This window comes from Argentina silus, assembly GCF_951799395.1.
Source record: "Argentina silus genome assembly, chromosome: 7".
Classification (NCBI taxonomy): Eukaryota; Metazoa; Chordata; class Actinopteri; order Argentiniformes; family Argentinidae; genus Argentina; species Argentina silus.
In genome coordinates, this window is record NC_139661.1 from 11,725,717 (window position 1) to 11,745,716 (window position 20,000).

The 20,000-nt window shown below is 46.2% G+C and overlaps 1 protein-coding gene across 1 annotated transcript in view; it reads left to right on the top strand.

Moving 5' to 3' along the window:
• ank1a (ankyrin 1, erythrocytic a) overlaps positions 1-20,000 on the top strand; it is a gene marked incomplete at its 5' end in the record, with an annotated part of 80,988 nt that overhangs the window by 26,039 nt on the left and 34,949 nt on the right. Inside the window, one exon of the mRNA XM_083674100.1 lies at positions 7,571-7,663. Coding sequence (XP_083530226.1) covers positions 7,571-7,663 — 93 coding nt within the window. The remainder of the gene's footprint in view (positions 1-7,570; positions 7,664-20,000) is intronic.

Below are 20,000 nucleotides of genomic sequence, written 5' to 3' on the forward strand. Positions count from 1 at the left end.
TTTTATTATGGTAATGAAATGGCGGATAAAAATAGTCTGGAATGGAAGAGTACCCCCTTTCAAAGAAAGGAGAGGGGGGGGGGGGAGGGAGGGGCAGGGGGTGCCTCTTAATGTCATTGATAAAACATATAAACAGATTAGAGCGCTTACTCTCCTTTCTTGCACACCCTCCACCCTTCTGTTGTCTCCTTCTCCTCCCTTCCCTCTCTTCTTTTCTTCATTTCCAAGTCAAGCCCTCTGTGCCTCTCTGGTCCCATGGGATTACACATGAAAACATGTAAACATTGAAACTTACAGTTGAGCTACAGTATACTTCTTGAGCGACAGTAAACTCCCCATCCCTTCTTTGCATTGAGCTGGTTATTCTCTGATGTCATCATACAGGATTAATTTCTTAATTAAGACCAACTTACTCTTTCGGATCCTCTGATTTTATCTCAGATTGCCCTCTTCTTCTCTCTTGTTTCCCCCCTGTGAAAAGAGATCTGAAGGTCATGTGAAAGTCCTTACCAACCTAAAGAGCTCCAAAAGAGGATCACTGTTGTCATCCAGTGTTTACAACGCAGGGATGATGGGATTTGATGTAGCACTTTTGTAGTACTGTTGAGTGCTTGCAGTACAGTAATGTCACAGTGCCCTATGACTAGTCATACCCCGGGATTTTAAAAGCTCGCTTGAAACAACGGAATCTTCCTTCAACCTCCTCGTTACTCCCCCTCTTCTGTCTCCCTGGAGCATAACTGCCTGAGAGAAAGAGAGAGAAAAAGAAAGGAAGGGAGAGAGTTTAAGTTCAAGAGAGCCAATGCTCCCTCTCAACCGCATACTGTAGCACATCAAAGGACCTTGTCTCCTCTGTGCTGTGATGTGAATCATCCTGTTTTAAAGACCGGAGGCTGCAAACAGAGGGGGACAGAGGGGCACTGCCCGCCCCCCAGATATCCGCATGGCTCCCTTGGCAATCGTAGGGCATGCCCCTCCAGATCAAATACCAGTCCTGTGTTAGAGAGGGTCCCAACAAAAGAACACATATAGATAAAGGGAGAGTGAGAAAGATCAAGAAAGAGAGAATGAAAAGGTGGAGGTGACTGTGCACATGTATATGTAGGTGTGTCCATGAGAGAGAGAGAGAGAGAGAGAGAGAGAGAGAGAGAGAGAGAGAGAGGGAGAGAGAAAGAGAGAGATCAAGTAAGGTAGATTTGGGAAGTCCAAGGTGACTGTGCACCTGCATATGTGTGTTAATGAAAGAGAGAGAGAGAGAGAGAGACAGAGAGAGAGAGATCAAGTAAGGTAGAATGAGAAGGTCGAGGTGACTGTGCACCTGCATGTGTGTGTGTGTTCATGAAAGACAGAGAGAAAGAGAGAGAGAGTCTAAAGGTGGAAGTGACTGCAGTACTGTATCTCTCCCCTCCTCTCACCTTGCCCCTCCACCTGTGCCTCTCCAGACAGTGTCTCTGCTCATTGCTGCTGATGGAGGCTCTGCTCTGCTCTGTGTGGAGCTGGCAGCTCTCTGCAATGCATTATTTATCAGCCTGGGATCTGCAGAGCTCTCTCTCCTTCTTTGCCTCCCTCCCTCTCTCTTTGTCTGCACTCATTCCACCCCTCTCGTCTTTCATCTGTACTGATTTGTTCACTTCTTTTTCAGCTCCTCTCTTCTCCTCCTTTTTTACCGTCTTTCCACCTTATTTCAGTACCCTACTGTTTTTTTTCCTCTTCCTGTAATTTAATTCTCTGGACGCACAACAACACTGGTCCAGTGGGTCAGAAAATCTTAAAAGGCCACTGAGACAGAAAATTGAGTCCAACTCATTAGTTCAAGTGTATGTCCATGTGAAATGACCTGGTATTGTAGCCGTATACTTTAAACCTACAGAGGGATGCCGTTTGCTGCTCCTCTCATTTTGTTTTAAGATGCAGTGGTCATGTAGTCTTTCTTGGTATAGCAAGAGCAAGACGCAAATAATGGTGAGATGACAGTAAATGTACCAACAGTGCTGAGAGCAGACAAATCATAGGTGAGCTACATGCACTCAGAGACTGGGGGCTGTCGGGTAGAAAATCAATATCAGCAGCAGGTCTGGATTTAATGCACCCATGCAATGGAACTGACTTACATTCTTTTTCAACCTACATTGAGCATACTTGGTGAGGTTGCTCCTACACCTTTTTTTGGTAGTAAAGCTGTATTAACATGTTACACAGTACGTAATTACACGGTACGGTCCATGGAGTTGAGCAGTTTGTGTTATTTCACAAGTAGGATAACTCATCAACAGTTTTTAGGTCAGGTGTACTACATTTACAGATCTTATTCTCCAAAGGATTAAGAGAAAGAGGAAGACCTTTTCATATTTTACTTATGACAATAACAGGTACTGACCACAGGTGGAGGCACTTAGTATGTCTGGACCTGGGAGCTTGTGAAATGATGATGGATACAGTTTTCCCACCTGTCCAAATGCTCTTCAGACATCTTCATTGATCTTTAATGCGTGTCCCAAGTTGCAGGTTAAGGTAGAGGACATGTTGAAACTCTGCCAGATGAAACTGACAGGACAGATTCATGAGCATCCTTTTGACGTCCACCAATAACATTCCTAGTGATTGTGGTAATAGTAATAGCACAGCCAGTCGTGTATCTGTATGTGTGGGTGTGTGTGTGTGTGTGTGTGTGTGGGTGTGTGTGTGTGTGTGTGTGTGTGTGTATCTGTATGTGTGGGTGTGTGGCTGTGTGAGTAACTGAGAGTTAAAAAGTCCCTCTTGCGTTTGACTGTAAACTCACACAATTGGTTCTTAATTCTTAATTGGTCCACCGTGTACCCATAGTATTACGTGATTTTATTTGATATGATTTCATGTACTGGACTGCCCTTAGACTGAGTTCTTACTTTTTTCAAGCGGTGAATAATTGAAGAAGGAGTGCATTTAGTGTAGATACTGCGTCAGCCCTTTTCCTAGACGTTAAGACTTAGAATGAGGCAATGCAGTGGTCCTTGACAGGGATGACAGGGAAAGAGGAGAGAGAAGAGCAACTGAAAGGAAGATAGGTAAAGACTCACAGATATGAGCAGTTAGGGAAACAAGAAGAAAAATCAGTGTTTGGGTCTAAGTAACAAAGTGTTGATTGATGAATGGCCATGACAATATGAGGCTGATTTGAGCTAGGCTCAATGCAGCAGTCATTTGTGTGAGAGTCACCGTACTGTGGTCTCCCTCACTGTGAGCGGTAGGAGACTGAGTCACTGAGAAAGTGCAGGCCCATTGAGTAACTGAGTGGCCTGCCTTCTCTCCCCATGGAGTGCTTATTCCAATGAGGGCCTCATGCAATGTGCATTTCCTCCCTGGTGAAACTGGGTACATTCAGTATAATGATGTCAACCTCGCTACAGTTGGTGATATCTCTTTTTGCTGTTCAATATTTGAATAAAACCAGAGTTTACTGTGAAATGTGACCCTTAAGGCTCTCTGGATGCTAGCCCCAATCCTTGATGACAGGAACAGCACTGAACAGCAAGTGAACCGTGGTAACACGGTCTGGCTCAATGAGTAAGCGTACTGTACCTCTTTTCTCTACCTCTCCTTGTTCTGTTTGCTCTGTCTTCGCTCATTCTGTCACCCCCAACACCTTCCTTTTTTCTTTCTTTTTTCTTCATTGCATCCCCTAGAGTCCCCCTCCCCCAACCCCGATCCCAGACCTCCATCTTCTGTGCTGCTGCTACTGTAATTGACATTGTAAAGGATGAGCTGCAAATGAATGTGGAGAGGTGACAGCCTCCAACTGGCCTTGCTCCAACAGGCATCAGGGTGGCCCAGTGATTAAAACCCTATTTAACCCAGGCCAAGGCTCAGAAAGAGAGAGAGAGAGAGAGGGAGAGAGAGAGAGAGAGGGAGAGAGAGGGAGAGAGGATGGCTCTCTGATCACTTAATGCAGACTACAACTGGAAGTCTTTATTTGTTTCGAATATCATTCATATCATGTCTGACACCTGATCCCAGGCATGGTGGTAAATGTGGGGCTAGTTAGTGATTACGGGACTATAAAGTGTTATCCTTTTAGCACCCTGATCTGAAGTGTGTGAGGGGTTTCTTCGGTTGGATCTGTATCTGGGATCTGTTCATTCCTCTGGGTTTCCCAGAGCCTTTAGAGTCAATGAGCTGCTACTCTTATCAGCACCTCTTCCCCCTTTCCCTCCCGTCTCCCCTCCCTCCCTTCTCCCTGTCATCACTGCCCGTCTGCTACATAATCCAATTACTCTGTTAAGCTGACACGCTTTGTGACTCAAACACTATGGCAAGACGCGCTTGTGCGTCAGACAGACACACGCACATATGCACTCTCTCACCCGCGCACACACACACACACTCTCTCACGCACACACGTACTCTCTCACACGCGCACACGCAGATACAGACACACAGACGGAGAAGCCTACCGAACCACACACACACACACACACACACACACACACACACACACACACACACAATGCTTATTGGTGATATTTTGTGTGCCCTTTTCGTCTAGTTGAGTCTATTTTCTGCTGTCACTCCTCTGACTCTCTCTGCCCTTGGGGTGACTCTCTCTGCCCTTGGGGTGACTCTCTCTGCCCTTGGGGTGACTCTCTCTGCCCTTGGGGTGACTCTCTCTGCCCTTGGGGTGACTCTGTCTGCCCTTGGGGTGACTCTCTCTGCCCTTGGGGTGACTCTCTCTGCCCTTGGGGTGACTCTGTCTGCCCTTGGGGTGACTCTCTCTGCCCTTGGGGTGACTCTCTCTGCCCTTGGGGTGACTCTCTCTGCCCTTGGGGTGACTCTCTCTGCCCTTGGGGTGACTCTCTCTGCCCTTGGGGTGACTCTGTCTGCCCTTGGGGTGACTCTCTCTGCCCTTGGGGTGACTCTCTCTGCCCTTGGGGTGACTCTGTCTGCCCTTGGGGTGACTCTCTCTGCCCTTGGGGTGACTCTCTCTGCCCTTGGGGTGACTCTGTCTGCCCTTGGGGTGACTCTCTCTGCCCTTGGGGTGACTCTCTCTGCCCTTGGGGTGACTCTCTCTGCCCTTGGGGTGACTCTGTCTGTGTTCCTGCTTGTTGTTTCTCTGGTGCTGTGTTCTGTGTATCCTCTGCCAATCAGCGCATGGCGCGACCTTTTCTTCAATCATAGTCATGTCACAGGAAAGGCTCCAGGCCTGTCTGTGCTGAGCTCACCTCACTGCGTCCTCAATGGAAACCACAACATGTAGCTTTTTGTAACACATTCCAAACTGTCTTGTCTGATTGCCCAAAGGTTTCAGTCATGGGTTAGAGTGGTATTCTGTTGAGGGTGCCTTTAGTAGGAATCCATACAGCAGTGTTTTCACAATTCTACATGTGATCGTCAGATCAATCGTTACACAAACGTGTTCCTCTTGTAAATGTAATTGTCTTACTGTCTCTGAAAGTCCTCACCGCACCATTTAGTGGTAGTACGCAATAGAAATTGCTTCAGCCATTGTGCTGTAGCAGACTGCTATGCTCCCATGATGAAAGTGTCTCATATGACAGGCCAATTAATTTAGGGTTTGTGTAATTTTAGCTCCTGCAGGATTCCAGACCTCCTTGTCAGGTAATTCTGCAGTGAGGGGGGCACAGAGTGTCACAAAGAGGCTGTGTACTGTTATTTTTGCTGCTGACACGACAATAGCCCAGAGTAACAGATGGTGTGTGTGTGTGTGTGTGTGTGTGTGTGTGTGTGTGTGTGTGTGTGTGTGTGTGTGTGTGTGTGTGTGTGTGTGTGTGTGTGTGTGTGTGTGTGTGTGTGTGTGTTGACCGTGAGAGAGATAAGAGCCAGAGATGGCTCTCTGCTTACTTTGATCAGGGGGGGGTTTGAGCGGGGCCAGGCCATCTCTTCACCTGCATGTTTGATGTGTGCGGTTCTTCTGTGTAACTCCTCCTGTCCCTGTTAGAGCTGGGTGTTGGAGATGGAGATGGAAGGTAGTGTGGCAAGACTGGGACGAGCAGACCACATCCCTATAGAGGAGGCATTACCTACAGAACTGTTCAGCCATGCAGTAAGCAAACTAGGGAGTGTGTGTGTGTGTGTGTGTGTGTGTGTGTGTGTGTGTGTGTGTGTGTGTGTGTGTGTGTGTGTGTGTGTGTGTGTGTGTGTGTGTGGTGTGTATTAGTGGTGGAGGTTCCCTGTTCCCCTGGTCATATCACCATCTCCCACCCAGAGGCCCCCCTTGCCCACCTCTCTATCTCATACACAGTAGCAGCAGAATCAGTTTGGCACAGTCTAAAGACCTTTCATACAGTTACAATATTGCCACTGTTTTGAAATTCACACCAATGCAAGTATTGTTTTCAATTAATATGTGACAGTTCCTGTACAAGCAAAAACATTTTTTACAATACATATATTTGATGCAATATTTTTCAATGTAAGTGTGTCCTCATGCTTAACTTGTATGTTGCAGAGTAACATTAAACAATGGTGAAGTGTTTCTGTATGTTGTTGCAGTGTTACAATATATTTGGAATGGTGTTCTGTGTTTTTACATGTGTACTTCTCCCGTTTGTTTGAGGTACTGTAACTACAGTGTAATTGTCAAAGACATATTTTTGTGTTGAGTGTAATTTCCATGTATTCACCCTGATTACAGTACACAATTTGAATGTACCTATTCCTATGTGAAATCATGGTAAGTACACCGCATTTTTACCCAAGGCAATTATTGGCATGCACTTGTAGTTAACTGTAATTGCCCAGAAACATCATCTGTAAGTCTTTATAGATAAAACATTGGCATTATATAGAGAGGCTCTTTTGCAACCACCCTCACTTCAATTTGTGAATAGATTTGTCACAATCACACAGCTGACCCATTCATTATCCACCCGCTGTACAGGGAGTCTATAAGACCAGTGTCCTGTCATCCCCAGCCAAGGCCGGCACAACCCTCCAACAAACACACATCTCATCCACTCCTCATCCCCCTCAGTGTTACCGTGCCAAGCGCTGGCCACTTTGTGTGTGTGTGTGTGTTTGTGTGTGTGTTTGTGTGTGTGTGTTTGTGTGTGTGTGTGTGTGTGTGTGTGTGTGTGTGTGTGTGTGTGTGTGTGTGTGTGTGTGTGTGTGTGTGTGTGTATATATTTGTGTTTGTGATGTCACATCCCATGGTCTTGCCATGGCCATACATCTCATCAAAACAAAACCTGACCTGTTTCCCTGCCAGTGTGTGTGTGTGTGTGTGTGTGTGTGTGTGTGTGTGTGTGTGTGTGTGTGTTGTGTTTGTGTTTGTGTTTGTGGAGGGGTGGGGGGGGTGGGGGGTGGGGGGGCATGGCCATGGGATTGGGTTGGGTGGGGTGCTTTCTCTCCTGCCTCTCCCTCCCTCCTCCACCTCCTCCTACCCTCTTGTTTTCTACCTGTGTCTCAATATGATGCTCTCCTTCTAACCTCTCTCTATCTCATATCCCTTCCCATTATTCTGTCCACTCTCCCTTTCTCCCCTTGCCCCCCCCCCACCTCTCTCTCTCTCTCTCTCTCTCTCTCTCTGACTGTTGCGATTAACTGGGCTCTGTCTTTATGTCGTGTGTCTTTTTAGGCCCACGCGGTGCATCGCTGGCTAATCGATCAGGACAGTAGTGTGAGCTCTGAACTGCCGGATGGCCAAGGAGTATGGCACTTTGATGAAACAGTAAATATCTGCAACACGTATATCTGGCTTTTTTACTCTCTATATATCTATATATATGACCGTCTTGTATCTGTCTTTTAAAGTTGTTGTTCTTACTGTTGTTGTTGTTTTATCTACTCTCTTTTTTCGTTGTCTGTTGCTCTGGTTTCTTTGAGAGTCCAGTGTTGCTGTTGTGCTGTGAGCTGGTTTAGTCAGGTGTCGTGGATTCAGGCTGGAGTTTTGTCTTTGTTCCTGTTATTGCTTGACGTATTAACTTGCGTTTTTGGTTTCCGTTTTGCGTTTGTTCCTTTGGTTTTGCATATTAATTTAACTTGAGGGTGTTTATACCTGTATACACTCACTGAGCACTTTATTAGGAACACCTGTACACCTTCTCGTGGTGGAGGTGGTGTACTGGTGTGGGGAATGTTTTCTTGGAACACTTTGGGCCCGTTAATACCAATCAATCATCACTTGAATGCCACAGCCTATTTGAGTATTGTTGCTGACCATGTGCATCCCTTCATGGCCACAATTTACCCATCTTCTAATGGCTTCCAGCATGATAATGCACCATGTCACAAAGCAAAAGTTGTCTCAAACTGGTTTCATGAACATGACAGTGAGTTCAGTGTTCTTCAGTGGCCTTCCCAGTCACCGGATCTGAATCCAATAGAACACTTTTGGGATGTGGTAGAACAGGAGATTCACAGCTTGAAAGTGCACCTGAAAAATTGTGGAATCAATCCCACGAAGAATTGAGGCTGTTTTGAGAGCAAAGGGAGGCCCTACCCAGTATTAGTATAGTGTTCCTAACAAAGTGCTCAGTGAGTGTATATCTGTGTGTGGTTTATAGGAAATGTTCTCATGCAGCATATTATATGGCAAGAGTCCACGGGCAAAATATGATGATAGTAGTCCCTATACACATTCTTCTACGTACTATATACAGAAGGCCACAGATATGAAAAATAGATAGGCTTTGTCTGAAAGCACAAAACACAGATAGTTACTGTATAGTCAACTATTTTTCCTGTGGGTTCTTTTGATTAGAGAAATATGCTTGTCTTTCTATGTGCATCTGTGTGTATGCAGTACGTGTGTGTGTGTGTGTGTGTGTGTGTGTGTGTGTGTGTGTGTGTGTGTGTGTGTGTGTGCATGTGTGCGTGCGTGCGTGTGTGTGTGAGTGTGTGTGTGTGTGTGTGTGTGTGTGTGTGTGTGTGTGTGTGTGTGGAGTTGTCAGTCTTTACCTTCTGATTGTCTGTGCTCTATGTGAGGTGCTGTGCTGTACATGTTGTGGTGTTTGTGTCCTTGCACAGCTCCAGGCTGTGTATTGGTATTGTGTGATATGCGTGTGTGTGTGTGTGTCTGTGTCTGTGTCTGTGTCTGTGTCTGTGTTATGTCTATGTATGTGTCTGTGTCTATGTTGATTCCGGTGTGTTCTGGTGTTCCATCAGTGCTGTAGTCATTGTCAGTTGTGTCACGGTGGTGTCTGTCTTATGTCAGTGGTGTGTCTTGTGTCAGCCTTTGATCAATGTCAATATTGTTTTGTGTATTGTGAGCTGTCTGTGTTTTGTTCCTGTGTTAGCCTTAAGTCTGTGTGGTGTTGAGTTGATGTTGTGTCTGTTTCATCAGTTTAAACAAGCTGATGATTTCACTGTTCATTCCCTCATCTATGGCTCCTTGTATACTCTCAAGTCCAACTCCCCCAAACTGTACATGATCCCAACTGCACCCTCCTAAGTCTTCACACTCTGCACTACAGGTTTATAGTATTCCATACAGTATTCCAGGACATGCACTTCCAGGTGATAAGAAGGTTAAACAAATATCATACTGTATATTACATAGAAAAATGGAATCACACATTAGACATCGCACAGGTTACACAAAACATTATCTCCAGCCAATTTGACCACACTTATAGGCCTTACACACTCCTCGATGTGGAGTATTCTTTCCTTTGGTGGTGTCTGTGTCTCAGGAGAGGCTGGTGGAGGTGGAAATGGGAGGACTGGCATTCAGTCGCCAGTCCTCCGATGTCTACTGTACCTCCATCAGCCTACACTGTGTATGTGAGTGTGTGGGTGATTTCATTTCACACCTTTTTGGTTTTCACGTTAGCTGTAAACCTTTGCTTTCTTATATGTTGTCGTCCTTTCTGTGTTTGAGAATATTCTGTTATGAGTAAGAGAGAGTGTGTCTGTTTGTTTGTCTTTTCTTGTTAGTCTGTCCATCGAGACATTAAGCCAAGGCCTGCACTGTTAACCGTGAGCAGGTCAATGTAGTTTTCCAAGAATACAGGATCACTTAGGAACCTCTCCACAAAAATAGTTTCTATTAATAACATAGAAATGGAGAATGAGAGAGCACTATCCCCCATGTGATTTTGAAAATAAAACTACCAAAAACACAATAGCATGCTACTCTTCCTCCTGTCCAGTGTGGGCTGAGAGAGAGGGACCAGCTGTGTGTGTGCTCAGGATGGGGAGAGTGGTGCAGTGATAGATCGCTCTATAGAATCTAATCCCCCAACCTGGCCCGTCACCAAAGCAGCAGTGGAAAACAACAGCAACAACAGAAACCTCTGCAATGGCACCTCAGCGTCTTTAAACCAGGGTCTCTAACCCACTCTCTACCCTCAACCTCCCCCTTCACTCTCTCCACTCCATGATTACAGTCTTGATCCTCTCAGGTCTCTTCTTTCCCTTAACCATCAAAATCAAAAAGAGTCAAAAACCTGTCAGAACAGTCAAACCAAGCAACTCAATGATTTAAAGCGGACCTTGCCCATCCTAAACCCTTGTCTATGACCCATGACACATTACTTGAGGCATGTTCTAATTTACACCAAATGATACGCTCCCTTAAACATCCCCTCACCCACTCCTGTAAGTTAGATATATGAGGTGTCTGAGGTTTATGTAAAGCTGTGGTCCTGTATGCCTCCAGTAATAGGTCCTGTAATAGTGCTGTAGTGTGGTGTCCCCTTATCGCTCCGCACCCCTAATTCCCCCCTCATTGAGCCCTCAGAGGCAGATGCTCAGGCAACCCAAGCCCCATTCGTCACAGTATGGTTGCATGGCAGTCAGAATATGAAAAACCAAACTCACTCCCCAGCACTTGTCAAACGGATTCTCCCCTCGCAGTCTCTCAGTCCCAGCTGCCTCCGCCGCCACTGTAGCTGCAGTATGAATCCATTCATGTCCACTCACCAGCAGTCGGCTGTAATTTGTTTCGGGTTGGGGGAGCCGAGTTTAATTTGCATGTGAAAGACCCTGGCCCAGAGTAGCATTTTAAACCCCCAGTTTCATTCATGTAATATTGATGCTGGCAGTACAGAATTCTGAATTGGGTAAAGGGAGATTTTATTACAGTATGCGAAACTATAGAAAATTGTGTAATGATATATTTGGCCAACTACCAACCTGGGGAGGAAGAAAAGAAAGCAGAATTCTCACTTAGTTATCTGGCTGACCCACTGGGAAATGATCGCTTTTTGGCTTTATGCAATAGTGAGATGCCTTTTGGGCAAAGTCTGGCCTACTTAGAATAGATAGACCTATACTACACGTCTTAATTAAAAAACATACTGGCCCATGCTGTAAGATGTACTACATTCATTTCAAGGTAATTTAAAGTTATTGGAAGTGGGAAAGTCAAAATGGGAAACATTTCAAGAAAAGTCAATATCATCAGATAAAGTTTTGTACTTGTTTTCATCTGGGATTGGAGCTAAGCTTTTGTTTATTTCCAGATGGACTAAGAAAAATGGTATCATCGTGGTACCGTCATGGAAATATCCTTACATCTAATGTGTTTTTCGCTAATGCTGCTCGTAAACAGAAGAGACCGCGTTGTTAGCCTCAGCTGCTGGCTCCAGTGAAGCTCTGCTATTCCTGGTCACTTGTAACAGTGTGTCCAGCTCAATCTTACTATCAGTGACCTTGAGACCCATTCCGGCTTCATGAAAACAGGGCTCATAAAGGAATTACACCGAAATTACACAGAATCTGGGCTCAAAAAGAACAAAGACATAAGGACACCTCCATATGATCTGACCGTTTCCATAAAGGGCCATCTATGCCTACAACTTGTTCTGGACTTGACTCGAGGACTCCATGCTTTCCTGAAGACTTTTTCCTCTTGCCCTCGAGAACGTCTCTTCTCCATTTTTCAGTTTGATTATTATGGTTTTACTTTCATTTTGATTTCATGAATCTTTTTTCCATGTTGTTTATCATATCGTGTGACTGACTTGTTGCTTTGCCATCTCTTTTCTTGCTTCAGTTTTAGTCATATCGCCAAAACTAGCCTTTCTACGTTATGTCTCCAGTTTGTTATTCTCTCATCAGTATTGAGTGTGAGCATGTCATCAACGTGTGTATGAGCACCCTTGCATGTGCTTCTGTGTGTTTGTGTATGTGCAAGAGTATGTGTGCTCATGCATATGTGTGTGAGTGTGTGCGTGCGTGCCATTGATATATATATACATATATATATATATATATATATATATATATATAGGCGTGTATGCGAATGGTGTACATGTGAGAGTGTGTATGTGTGGACTGTAAGTGTATCTGAGAGTGTGTGTGTGTGTGTGTGTGTGTGTGTGTGCGTGCGTACATGCGTGTGTGTGTGTGTGTGTGATTAGAGGAAGACGGAGGGGTGAGAGGGAGGCAGAGCAGGTGATGGAGTGACTGGCTTCAGATTTACAGTCTGCCTGCAGCCTGCCCTTGTGTTGATTGATGAGAGTGGCTCTCTTAATCACATATCTAATATTTATTAACCCTACACTCTGATGGGCCAGACAGGAGCATTGACCACAAGTTGATTAAAATAGAATGGCTATAAATGACCAAGATTAGTACAGTGTAATGTTAGTGTTTGTCTATGTTTAAAGGAGCCTACACTATTTTTGCCCTGGAGCAGTCAGTGTGAATGTGTACCGCTCTGCTGCAAATGACAGGTCCCTCCTGTCTGCAGATACATGATGATGGAAAGGTTGATGGAGAAAGGAGGGAGGGAGGGCTAGAGAGAGAGAGAGAGAGAGAGAGAGCTAAGCTGCTGACTCAGCATAACATTGTAAACGAAAGCACCGTCTTACTGTCAACAAGACTCTTGAGCCCACACACATTCACAGAGGGACGCACACACACACACACACACACACACACACACACACACACACACACACACACACACACTCTCTCTCTCTAACTCCCCAGGCTCTTTTATTTATTATCGCTGTTGCCGCAGTCATGCCCAAGACGTCCTCCCTCTCTTCCGCTGTGCCATGTACCCGCTGCTCTCGCCATCCGTCTCTCTTGTCATTCCTCTGTTCTCTGGCGCTCCCTCTCTCCTCTCCTCTCCTCTCCTCTGTCTGACTGGAGGTAAGAGATGAGGCTGGTGATGCACAGAGGCAGGCTGGAATCAATGGAGGGCTGCTTCTCTCTCATGGCCCATACATCTGGCCGTGCCAGCAGACCGGCAGACACTGACAAACAGACCGACCCAGGACAGGGCTACTATTTACTCACATGGAGAGGAACAGGCATGGCTACGATGACACATATGAATACACTAGTATGAAAATGTAGAATATACCCACCAACACAGGCATGACTTTATGAGACAGTAGACGTATGAGTAGATACTACTCCCTGATACAAAAACTAAATCATGATCACATCATTAAAAGACCGGTGGAACCTGTATCTGATCATTTCTGAGCAGTACATTGCATATGAATGAAGTCTGGGGTCTGGTTCCACTCTGGCCCTGCACTGCACTTATTAAACAGGCTGATTGAATTATGGTCTGGCTGTTTGGACTCCTCCATGCATATATATCCTCTCTCAGACTCTTTATAGTTCTGCATAGTCTTCCAGTTTAACAACTCACGTCCCTCAGCAGAGCCAAGACACACAGGGACAAACTACTCCACAGCCAGAAAAGTCACGTCCCAGACTGGTGCAGCAATCCATAGACCAGACTACTGGGCCATTTAACAGTGCACATCCCCAGCCGGTGTAGCGTGCTAGGGCTGTGTGCTGGCTGCTGTGCGTTGGCTGGGCCAGCCCAGGTGGTGCAGCGCAGAGGGAGCCTGTGTGTTATTAGAGCATCACATCTAGACTGGAGCAGATTGAAGGGCCATAACATGATCATAACAGCACAGGACAAGACTACACCGCACTATACTGTATGCCTTCCAATATAGTTGAATTTTCCTCTATTTCTCCCTCACGCATTCACACACACGCACACACACACACACACATACACACATACACACACACACACACACGCACACATAAACCCTCTTTCTCATTCTGGCTTTCTATCAGTTTCAATATCCCTCTCTCCTCCCTCCCTGTCAGCGCTGTGGGGAGGGGGGCTGAGATCGATGGTCAGTACTCTCCCTCAGGCGAGGGAGGCCATGTTCTGCGCTTTAGCTTTGTGATTATCCAGCCCTCTGATGCCCCTCTCACACAGCAGACAGGCACAGAAAGAGAGAGAGAGGGCGGGGGGTGGGGGTGGGGGGTGGGGGGGGGGGCAGCTACAGAAGCCACAATACAGATCTGCCTGTTATGTTGCTGTTTTGCTCTCTGCCTCCCTCCTGTTCTCTCTCTCTCTCATTCTCTCTATTCTCTCATTCTCTCTATTCTCTCATTCACACTCGCTCTCCCTTTAATACCTCCCACCCCTTTTCTTCCTCTGCCTCTCCACTCAAAAAGACTAATGGGATACCGGCCCTGGTCGGAGAACATGCTGTCGTCTCTACTGAACTGCCTTTGTCCTGTGTATTTTTCCTAACTCCTCTTTTGTCTTTCTTTTCGCCTCTATTCTCTATTTCTCACTTGTTATTATTAAACAGTCTTGTTATTTTCTCATTATGTGTGTATTATAATCTAGTGTATTATAATCTAGTGTATTATAATCTAGTGTATTATAATCTCACTCTATGGATGTGTTTGGAAAATGCCAACATTTCATATCATAGATAGCGTGTGTGTGTGTGTGTGTGTGTGTGTGTGTGTGTGTGTGTGTGTGTGTGTGTGTGTGTGTGATAGAGCGGTGCCAGGGCTGCAGTAATCCGCCCATCCCAACCCACACCCTCTCTGAATACTGCAGTGCTCCATGCAGCCACTAGAGGGCAAGCTGTAGCATTATGACCGTACACGTTACACAAGGCTCTGATCAATAGATAATCCAATTCTTATAACTGTGCTTTATACTTGGCATCAGATAGAACTAGTTAGTCCCCTTAGCCACACACACTACTCTTAGATTGATTGACTACTCTTTTATTATATATACTGTACATATATACAGTGACTTCCAGATTGAGTGACTCAAAATTGTGGGTGATGGTGTGTGTGTGTGTGTGTGTGTGTGTGTGTGTGTGTGTGTGTGTGTGTGTGTGTGTGTGTGTGTGTGAGTGAAAGAAAGAGAGAGAGAGAGAGTGTGTTTGTGTGACAGGATGACAGGGTTAGGGTTAGAGTGACTGACGTAGTATTCATGTATACGTTGATTCCTCCCAAACCCTTTCAAGTCCCTCCAGTGTTTGAGAAGCCTCAGGAAATGGGCAATAAAACCAGACAAAGCGCCACACGTGGATGGCAGTAGCCCTAAAGAGCAGCGAGAGTGGGGCTTTGTCCTACCAACGAGGGGGGCAGGAGGGAAGGTCTAGAGGGCGTGCCTGTCCCCAACCTAAATCAACCCCACCACAAAACAGGAGAGCATAGTATATCAGCCCCTCGACCCATAGCGTCTTTGCGCTGTCTCTCTGTCTTTGTTCGTTCGCTGTAAAAGACTTATGTTCATCCCGTGTCTCTCCCAGAATGGGCCCAACGGAGGTAGAATGTGCCCACAGTATTTAGTCAAATTGAGGCTGTTCTCTATAGGGCATCAATGGCTCTTGACAGATACCAGACATCACCTCCATCATCATTACCCACTGCTCCACTCTGGAGAGGTCTTATCAGTTTGTTATTCCTGCTATGTTATCACTCAAGTTTAGTTTTCCTCAATGGGCTCAGAGTCCGGGGGTATGAGATGAAGTAGAGTTTATTCAAGTCAATCTCAGATAGTGAAAGGCTGAGGACCACAGGATAATTAGTCATCTCTTCACGGACATTAGACTCCAGTCTCCCTGCCCTGCAGCGGTTGGCACTGACACTTTCACCCATATTATCAACTCTGGTCGCACAGAGTCATGTGATGTTTTCCGCCCAGGTCACGGTTCAGTGCCACTGAGTGGTGTGCAACCCCCCTCTCAGGAGGTGCAGTCCCCCCCCCCTCAGGAGGTGCAGTCTCCCCCCCTCTCCCACCCCCCCCCCCCCCTCTCATACAAGGATTTATCTCTCTGCATGGTTTTGGCAGCGATGTGCTTTTCCCAGCGTTTCGCCAGGAGAGGGAGAGAGGAGGGGAAGAGGGGGAGAAAAGGAGGTCTTTTCAGGCGGGGAATGACGGACGCTTTATTAAAAGAGGCAGGGCCCTTTGAGAGGCTGGCCCCCTCGGTCCTCCCACCGTCCTGTGCGTCTGGCCCATTGTCACGGGGCGGTGGCAGCGTAAATGGCCCCCCCGCTGGGTGCTTTGTCACTGTAAGTCACTCTACAGACTGGAACAGACCCGCTCTGAGAGCACACCCCATTCTCCACAGACACACAACACTATTCTAGAAATGCCTGCCCCAGGAAGAAAAAAAGATTGTCTGGCTGTCACAAAAATATAGGGGAGACAGAGAGATGCGGGTGACATGCGGGGAAGGAGGGACAGCAGAAAAGAAGGGATCAACCTGGGGTGAAAGAAAGAGAGCTGGGGGGCATCAAAACAAGTGAAAAGTAGAGAGAGAATGAGAGAGGGAGATGGATAGAGTGAGAGAGGGTAAATGTTATCAAGAAGAGAAGATGAGGCAGCAAAGAGCAGGAGAGGGAAAGGAAATAGTAAAAAATTAAAAAATGTAAAACACGCCACGAGATGAGAGGTAGTAGGCGAGGTGGCACAGTGTGAGACTGAGGGGAACACATTTGTTTATGACTGTGCCTGTGAAATGTGTGTCTTTAGATACAGGCAGCATTCCAGTAGAGATAAACCCCCAGGCCCCCAGGCCCCCGTCCCCTCACCCCCACCCTCCCCCTTCTCCCCTCCCACCCTGTAAGGCCCTGCTTACTCAAGTGTGTGTGTCTGTGTGTGTCTGGGCATGTTTACGTGGGACAGAGTCTCAGTGCCCAGTCTCAGCACACTCTCAGCGGGTAACGGAACGACTGTGGAAAGTGTGTGTATGTGTGTGTGTGTGTGTGTGTGTGTGTGAGAGAGAGAGAGAGACAGAGGGTGAGAAAGACGGAGAGAGAGAAAAGAAAGGGAGAGTGGAGGGCCAGCAGGCATGCCAGCCATGATCGTCACCTGGGGAGTGAGTAGAAACTGTCCGTTCTGTCTCCTCTATCTGTCCTCTATATTGCTATCTTCTCACTGTGTTCTCTCATTCTCCATGTTTTTATCTGTCAGTCTCCTATGTTCGTTTGTCTGCTGGGTTACCTCTTGTTTACTACAGTATGACCATGTTGTGGTCCTGGACCATAGGCTTAATTTCACTGTGGTCTTACACTTATCCACCTGTTAATGCTCCCTGTCCATATTCTTATTGATACAGCTATCCTTCTGTGCTCTGTGCCTTCATTTTAAGTTAGTTTTTGCGTTTTAATCCCGTTACTAATCCTCTGAACTCAAGCACATTAACATCCAGTATAATTAAATAACTACAGTATCATTTATTTATCAGTTCAGCTTGACTTTGTTCTTGCTTTTGTCTACATGCAGATCTGTCTGTTTGGTAAGCACCAGGCACCATGCTGCTCTCTGGTTCTATCTCCACACTCGCTATTTCTCCACCGCTCCCCTCTCAATATTTGGTCTTCCCTTCTTTCATGAATGTGCCCGTGTGTCTTTGCCTGTCACAGAGAGAAAGGGAGGGAGTGACAGAGAATGGAACTGAAGGAAATGGAGATGATGAGTAAAGAGAGGGTGTTTGAGACACACAGTGTAAACACTGTGTCTGTTCCATACAGAGCTGTCACCACCATGACGCCTCAGTCATATTAAAAAGGCTTGTACTCACAAGTATACTACTAACTAATACTGTACTCACAAGTATACTACTAATTAATACTGTACTCACAAAGTACTCAGTTCTATGATCTGTTCATGATATTATTTAACTTGGTGTCCCAGAGCAACTGAAGATATCTGTAGAGGAGGGTGTCTCATTGCTGGGATGTTGCATGCATGCATGCACGTGCGTGCGTGCGTGCGTGCGTGTGTGTGTGTGTGTGTGTGTGTGTGTATGTGTGTGTGTGTGTGTGTGTGTGTGTGTGTGTGTGTGTGTGTGTGTGTGAGAGAGAGAGATTAGGATGCATAGGAGTGTGTGTGTTTCTTGTTCTCTATTCCTCTTTTAATCTTGTTTTTGACTTCCTTAAATCCTCTGTTTTACGGTAATAAAATGTCCCATGGATTATTTTGTGTGGCTGGTAAATAGACTGATGACCAGTAAACTGATGACTATGTTTATTTCAACTAGATTATTTTATCCTGGCTTAATTGAAGCTTCAGTTTAGGGCGTCTGTAGACTCAAAGACACACAGCAGAAGGTCTAAGGTCCTCATGCATGTGGACAAACGGAGCCAGTGCTGATGCAGCGTCTTCTAGTCTTCACATGGTAGAGAGATGGCTTTAGACTGGAGAAGAGAGTTCTGGATAGGGATGCATTGAGGCTCCAAATGATGAAACAGAAAGACATTGGAATCCACAAAAATGTGCTACGGATGGGAATCATATTTTAGAATTACCCACTGGAGGTTATGTTCTGTCCTTCCTCTCTCTCTCTCTTTCTCTCTCTCTCTCACACACACACACACACACACACACACACACACACACACACAAACACACAAACGCACAACACACACTTCTTTTAGCAGAGCTTAATACTGTAGCAGGACAGCATTTAATCGGCAATGCCGAGATGCACTCAGTGATCAAAGTTTAAGATCGATTCCCTTTCGCTTTAGTTCTGTACGCCCCTCACTCATTCTGGAATGTTCCGGTCACATTCAAACTAATGTAACAGTCACTACATGAAGAGTCAATTTATCTAACTACTTGATTGTAGATTTGGAGCAAGTCATTCTGTAATTGTAGTCTCTGTTTAATTTAATGAATTGCATCCCTTTTGTTTAGTAATGATAGTGCAACCTTGTTGAGAGGAGGCGTGAGAACAACGTGATTTGGAGGTTATGGCTACGCGAGACTAATGATAGTGTAACTACACAGAAGTACACACACTAATTGCCTATTGTCACTCTCTCTACCATTCTTTCTTCAGTACTAACCCCTCTCTCTCCATGGTTCTCCCTCTCTCCCTCTCTCCACAAAAGATCTCAATAACCATGGCAATCTCATCCACAACCAAGCGGGCAGATAGAGGGGGGGGGGGGTATAAAGAGAGGGAGTCAAAGAGAGACAGAGACACAGAGGGCCACAAAAAGAAGAAGATAGAGTGTGAGAAAGCAAACAGGCCAAAGGAGAGGGAGATATAGGCCTGATGGCCAGAGGGAAGGAGAGGGAGATATAGGCCTGATGGCCAGAGGGAAGTTGAAGACAGACAGGAGAGCGAGTGAGTGAGTGAGTGAGTGAGTGAGTGAGTGAGTGAGTGAGTGTCCGGAGCAGCAGAGTCCCAGAAGTCTCTGTATGACTCACACTCACAACACCACTCCATACTACCTCCTTGTACTGTTTGTGCTTCCTACCTCAGCCCAAGCCTCACATCGTCCTGTTAGCCAGGGTTTAAACTTGAATTGATGCTCTTTCAAGCATGTCATCACACATTTATACACACACATTTTCTTAGTAGTCATCCCCTGGTCTCTGTCAGGTTTCACACCTACTTAGGTACTGAGAGCCAGTAATCCCTTACTGTTGACACTATGACTGGGACCTATAAGACACTCAAACACACGTGTGCACACATGCACGTGCGCACACATACACACACACACACACACGCAGACAGGCACACATACACACACACACACACACACACACACACACACACACACACACACACACACACACACTGCAGTACACCAGCTAAGAGGTGATGTCATTCTGTCTGCCGCAGCACCAGCTCACTGAGCGAGAGAGAGAGAGAGAGAGAGAGAGAGGAGGGGGGAGAGAGAGAGAGAGAGAGAGGAGGGGGGGGGAGAGAGAGAGAGAGAGAGAGAGAGGAGGGGGGGGAGAGAGAGAGGGAGAGAGAGAGGGAGAGAGGGAGAGAGAGAGAGGAGGGGGGGGGGAGAGA